The 6,650-nt window shown below is 56.0% G+C and overlaps 1 protein-coding gene across 1 annotated transcript; it reads left to right on the forward strand.

Moving 5' to 3' along the window:
* The first annotated feature begins 3,149 nt into the window (after positions 1-3,149).
* TRH (thyrotropin releasing hormone) lies at positions 3,150-6,439 on the forward strand. The gene is made up of 3 exons (XM_084902480.1): positions 3,150-3,467; positions 4,270-4,491; positions 5,110-6,439. The coding sequence occupies exons 2-3, from the start codon at positions 4,278-4,280 to the stop codon at positions 5,628-5,630; spliced, it is 735 nt and encodes a 244-aa protein (XP_084758606.1). The 5' UTR covers positions 3,150-3,467; positions 4,270-4,277; the 3' UTR covers positions 5,631-6,439.
* The last annotated feature ends 211 nt before the right edge of the window (positions 6,440-6,650 follow it).

Raw genomic sequence — 6,650 nt, forward strand, 5'->3', positions numbered from 1 at the left:
CAGAAAGACGTGGTTACTACAGTGCCCCAGGTCTAGAACAGGTCCTGCGACTTACTAGGAGTTCAGTGAATATTTGCGGAGGGAAAGGAGGAGGAAGAAAGGGAAAAAGAGAGGAAGGAGGGAGGGAGAGTTGGCTTGCTGAGCACACTTCAGAGACCTCTGCCATCCTCTCTGGAACCTTGAGCCACCTGGGAACTCCATTTCCTCCTCCCATTCGCCTCTCCTCCCACCCACCCATCTGTCTAGTAACCCTCCTCCTAATGGGCAACTCAAATCCCTGATTATGGAAGTGCATCAAATGAGTGCAGCCGGGGGCAATGTTCCAGCTACCTCACCCCTTTCCAGGCAGCTTTTCTATCCATCCTCTCTCTCTCTCTCTCTCTCTCTCTCTCTCTCTCTCTCTCTCTCTCTAAATATATTTTTTTAAATTTTTTGCAGAAAGGAAGGGAGAGGGATAGAGAGTTAGAAATATCGATGAGAGAAAAACATTGATCAGCTGCCTCTAGCACAGTCCCTATTGGGTATGTGCCTGCAACCAAGGTACATGCCCTTGACCGGAATCAAACCTGGGACCCTTCAGTCCGCATGCCGAGCCAAACCAGTTTCGGCTATCCATCCACTGTTATCACTCCTGAGTCTCAGACTCAGAGATTTTGTTTTATTTAATTAATTAATTAATTAATTAATTGTGCTGTTCGTTGGTTTGTGGTTAGGTAAGGCTGCACATATAAAAAAACAAAAAACAAAAAACAAACAGTGCTAAGCGAGCTCCCTTGCACTATCCTCCCCTGTCTGGGCTCCCCAGTACTCCTTCGGTACTGTACTGGTACACCCAACAGAGTCTCTGCATGAGCAGTCCATCTCCCAGGCCACCACACAGATGTACATGATGTGCACATTGTTCTCCACTCTGCTTTTTTTTAAAATTTTTTTTTAACTTTTTCCTAGAGCTTGTTCCATATCTGTCCACATGGAACAGCCTCATTCTTTTATATATATATTTTATTGATTTTTTTTTTACAGATAGAGAGATGGAAACATGTATGAGAGAGAAACATCAATCGTCTGCCTCCTGCATGTTCCCTACTGGTGATCGAGCAGAAGCCTGGGCATATGTCCTGACTCAGAATCGAACCTGTGACCTCTTGGTTCATGGGTCCACACTCAATCCTAAACCACATCGGCCAGGCTGGCCTTTGATTCTGGCTTCTATAAGCCAAGCCACACGGAATACCCTATGTACACATCCTCACGCGTAGGTGTGGGTATCTATAGGATGAATTCTCGGAAATAGAATTGTCTTGGGGAGGGGACATATGTGTTAAATTTCCAGGTTGCCATCCAAAGAGGTTGTTGTATCAATTTACCCCTCCACCATTGTATGTGAAAAAATAACAGGTCTGTCTGTCTGATTAAACAGCTAGGTTGGCAATTCTTCAAATTCTGGAATCTGACTGGAAGAGCAAGCCTGGGATTTCAGATTTGCAATCTATCCCAGCCAATCATCTGAATTTGGGGGCACAAAGTATGCCTGGGAGATGGGAAGCCAATCAGGCCGTCTCTCCAGACCTCAGTTTTTTTCATCCAAAAACGAGGGGAGGACTTTTTAGCTGGTCGTCTGAAAATTCCCTTCCTCCTTTACCCTTCAGAGTTCTTCTGCCTCCCCAGGTCTCTGCGTCCCTACCTGTAAAGTGGGACTAACAGTCTTTACCTTGTTTATCTTGCCGGTGATGTGAGGATGCAGTGAAGTGGTGGATGTGTTAGGAAGGTTGGGTGCTCTACCAGGGGAAGGAGCCATAGTTAAAATACTTTTGGAATGCCTTGCCAGACCACTAGCATGGTCTGGGCATACAAGTATTAGGCTGAAGAAATACTGGATATGGGGGCAGAATAATGTTAAGATGGTCCAGAGGTAGGAGATACCTTCACAGACATTGTTCTGTCAAAAACGTGGTTCTCTTTAAGTGGGCCTGGCTAACGTCCGTGTCCCCAAAACCAACGAGGGGGCCATTAGATGCTTCAGGTTGGAGGCTGTGCCCAGGACTAGATGGAGCAGAGTTTTCTCCCAAAGTATCATGTGACTTTGGGGAGAGATTGGGGACAAGCTCCTTGGCATCTGTGCCTTTCTCCCCCCAACATTATCTCCCCTCCCTTGCGTGGACCCCTATGGATTTCTGGTTCTGAGTCCAGCACAAACTCCAGTGTCCCTTCCTGGTGACCGGGGCAGCACATTGGAAGACGGTAGGGAGTGGTGGAGAGTATGGTGACCAGAGGCAGTCAGGCTCAACTCCAGCTGGCTGTTGTTAGGAGGAAGTCTAGGTCCAACTCTTTTTAAAAAATGTATGTTTTTATTGATTTCTGAGAGGGAGAGAAAGAGACACATCAATGATGGGACTCATTGATTGGCTGCCTCCCGCATGCCCCCCACTGGGATCGGGACCGCCATCACAGCCAAGGCATGTGCCCTGACCAGGAATCTAACCGTGACCTCCTGGTTTAAATAGGTCCATGTTCAAGCACAGAGCCACCCTGGCCAAGCAAAACCCCCTCTTCTCCAAGAGATTTTCAAGAGAAGTCCTACATCCACATTTTACCTAAATTCTCCTGATTTTTTAAATGTTGGTTATTCGGGTTTAAAAAAATACCACCTGTGGGAGTCACACAACACAGCCTGTGAACTGGTGGCGGCCCCCGCACTGCCAGCTTTGGTGTCCTGAGCACTGTCCGCTCCCCCAACTGTACCGACGGGAACTGAGACCCCGGGGAGTGGGAGGCACTTGCCAGAGGTGACTGTCAAGACCAAAGCCCAGATCCCACTTGTACCCTAATTTCTCCCTCTCTCACTCTACCCCTTCCTTCCTCCTCTTCTCCCCCTCCTCTGCCTCTTTGTCTCTCTCTGTGTCTTTCTGACTCTCTGATGCGTGGTGTGTGTGTGTGTGTCTCTCTGAATCTCTCTAGATTCATCTCTCAGTCTTTGTCTTTATCTCCTCTTTTCTCCCGTGTGTGTGTTTCTGTGTGTGATTCTCTGGGTCTCTTTGTCCCCTCCCCTTAGACAACCGGCCTCAGAGCTGGGTGCAGAACTGACCCCGCACCAGCAGCCCATCCCGCGTCGTGTGTCAGCTCACCCTCCCGCCCCCTGTCCCCGCCCCGCCCGCCCCAGGTTTCCGGCGGAGCTGGGAGGCGGAGGGGAGATAGGGGGGCGGTGTACCCGCGGGGCCGCTGCCGTCAGCGCCCCTTGCGCGTCGGCCGCGACCCCTCCCCGCTGACCTCACCGGCGCGCGCGGATATAAGCGCGGGCCCCGCGGAGCAGCGGGCACCGGGGACCGGGACGCCTGACCCACCGCCCCGCCGCCTCCGGACCCCGAAACTCCGGACCCGCAGCCCCAGGATCCCGGACCGAAACTCCGGACCCGAAGGAAGCCCCAGGATCCCGGACCGGTCGGTCCTGCGGAACTCGCGCCAGACAGGTGAGCACCTCGGTCCGGGGCAGGGGGCCCTTTCCTCCCGCCCGCACCCCAGGGCGCCCCGGGGGGAGAAGCCGCTGCCGCCTCGGAGCTCCGGGGGGGTGCTGGTTCGAGCCCCGTCTTCCACGGCGCGGGCACCCCGGCGGCGGGCACCCTGCACCCCCAGGTCCCTCCCTGCGTCTGGGCATCGCAGGGAGGACTCGCCGCCCGCCCTGCCCGGCCTCCCGCCTCAGGTCCCGGCGCCGCGAGGCCGGCGGGGCGTCCGGGGAGCGCCGGGAGCGGGAACCGAACCCCGACGTCAGACGCGGAGTGTTCGCTTAGACTCCGAGCGGCCTCAGCACCGCAGCCTCGGCGGTGCTAACGTGGGCATTGGGATCTTAGGGTCAGAATTGCATTCCTGAGCCTCGTCCCAGACCGTATCCTTAGAAATAGGGTCTTGGCGTTGGGATGAGGACGCCGGCGGAAGGTGGGCGCGAGGAAGGGGGACTTGGGGGCGGGGGAGGGGGGGGGATCAGCCGCGGGCACTCGGTTGCGCTTCTGCCGGGTCCGGACTCTGAGCGGAACTGGGCATGGGCAGGCGCTCTGAGCAGCTGGACAGGTGAGGACCCCGGGGCGAGGCAGACCCTCCTGCTGCCCCCGGTTCGGTTCGCTGTACCGGCCTCAGGGACCCGCTGGGTCCGGAAAGGAGAAGGCGCAGCTCCCTGGGGCACGGGGGCGCAGCGCGCTTATGAGCTCGCTCGCGCTCTCTCTCTCTCTCTCTCTCTCTCTCTCTCTCTCTCTCTCTCTCTCTCTCCTCCTGATCCAGCCGCCAGGATGCCTGGCCCTTGGTTGCTGCTCGCCATGGCTTTGACCCTGACCCTGACCCTCACCGGTGTCCCCGGAGGCCAAGCCCAACCCGAGGAGGACCAGCAGGAGGATGGGATGGTCACACAGTACCTGTACCTCAGGAATCTCCTGGGCACCCTCCTCCAACGGGAGGACGCCCGAGAGCTGCTTGGGCTCCCGGAAAATCAAAATCCCGAATCAGGTGAGAGGCAGGTCTGACCCGGGCCGGGCTGCGCAGGCGAGAGGCGGAGGCTGAGGAGAGGGCTGTGGGGAAACTGGATCAGAGGAGAGGGGGCGACTTGGTCATCCAGCCTGTTGCTCAGAGAAAGTCTCACTGGCCACACCCTCGGCCAGGTCATGAGCTGACCCTTTCCTGGGACCAGATTTCTCTGGCATCTCTGTCTGGGGAATATGTCCCAGAAAACATGCCCACCGCGGGGGAAGATGCTGTGCTGGGAGGAAAATGCCAGGCACCCACTGTTCTAAGCACTTCACGTACTTTGCCACACGATCGGTTCTTCCTCACCACCTCTTAGATAGGAACCGTGACTACTACCCCTCGTTGTACACAAAAGAAAACTGAGGCTCAGAGAAGTTAAAGCGAGTTGCTTATGGTCACACCGCGAGGGGGTGGCGGCGTTGAGACTGGAATCAGAAGCCATGCCCTTGACCGTCTGTGTGAGTGCGTGTGTCTGTGAGTCCTGAGGGACAGGTGCAAGGCCATGACGCTGCAGGAATTCCTACCTTGACTGGAGGAAGGCTAGGGTAGACACTCAAGGGTCAGGTCAGGGGATGTCTCACTTGCTCTTTCCTCCCACAGAGTCCCAGGATGTTGAGTTCAACGAGCTCTCGAAGCGTCAGCATCCAGGCAAAAGGGAGGAGGAGGCTGAAGAGGGAGCTGAAGGGGAGGAAGAAGAGGGAGGGGCTCTGGGGCCCCACAAGCAGCAGCGTCCAGGCCCCTGGGAGAGTGCGGCCAAGTGGCCAGGGGATGTGGCCCCGCAGAAGCGGCAGCACCCCGGCCGGCGCTCCTCCTTCTGGCTGGGGTATGCTTTCACCAAGAGGCAGCACCCCGGCCGACGGCTGGTGGACCCCAAGGCCCAAAGGAGCTGGGGACAGGCGGAGGAAGGAAAGGAGGAGGAGAAGAGAGAGCTGGTGCCTGAGAAACGCCAGCATCCGGGCAAGAGAGCCTCGGGAGGCCCATGTGGGCTCCAGGGAGACTGCGGCCAGGCCAGCCTCCTGCTGGGGCTCCTGGATGACCTGAGCAGGGGCCAGAGGTCTGAGGAGAAGCGGCAGCACCCTGGACGGCGGGCGGCCTGGGCCGGGGAGCCCCTGGAGGAGTGAGCCCAGTTTCCTGTGAAGTCGAGTTTGGGGTCTAAGAGTCCTGTGCACCCTATCCTTCTGTGACCCCTCTTTCCCTTACCCTGAGGTCCCTCACCATAAACCTGAGCCCCCCACCCCTCTATGCACACACCCAAACCCCTGACTTTGCTTGCTCCCCCCCTTCAGGGACACAAGAAGGCCATCCTATAAGCTAAAACCCCATATTCCTTCATTTCATGTCGCTGGCAAGGGGGCAGATCATCCCAGAGGTCCTCGCCTACCCTGCAGGCCGGCTCCCCTGCCTTAGTCCTGGCTGAGATGATGACCCTTCTGTGTCTTCTAAGGTATTCCCGGAGAGGGGCAGAGTGCCTCTGGGGCAAGCAGCCAGTGAAGAGGGGGTGCCATGGGAGTGGAGATGTCCAAATCCAGCTTCCATCCCTCACCCCGTTGTCAGGAGTCACCACATGTAAACGTTGCCCCCAGAATCCAGGATCTCCTTCCGTTCCTGGTTTTCTTGGGTGGGTTTTTGTTTGTTTGTTTGTTTGTTTGTTTGTGCGGGTGTGTGGGTGGCGGCACCTGACCCACAGCTGTGTTCTGCGTGGGGGAAGCATTTCAGGTGGAGACCCCCTGTGGTGCTGTGCTGGGTGGTAGCTGCAGAGTGAGTGTGTGCGGGAATATGTAAACATTGCCCTGGAAGTGGTGGGATAACCATGTATGTGGAAATATGTAAATATCATTCTGGATGTTGCGGCTTGTAACATAACCTACTAGACACCTTCTTCTTGTCAATGATAATCCTCCTAATGATAATAAAACACGTCTGGATAATCATGGAGTTCTGTGGTTGCAGTTCTTTCTCGGCTGATGTGGGGTTTCTCTTTTCAGCATTGAGAGGGGACTGGACTAAGAGCTCCCCAGCTCTGCTGAGAGGGGAACCTGGGACCCTGGGGCCATGAAAAGTCCTCTCCACTGCCCCCCACCTCAGAACAAGCTTGGGAGGGGAACAGGGACTCTGGAGCCCATTTGACACCCGGGGAAACT

The sequence above is a fragment of the Pipistrellus hanaki genome (genome assembly GCF_964339955.1).
Source record: "Pipistrellus hanaki genome assembly, chromosome: 13".
NCBI lineage: Eukaryota > Metazoa > Chordata > Mammalia > Chiroptera > Vespertilionidae > Pipistrellus > Pipistrellus hanaki.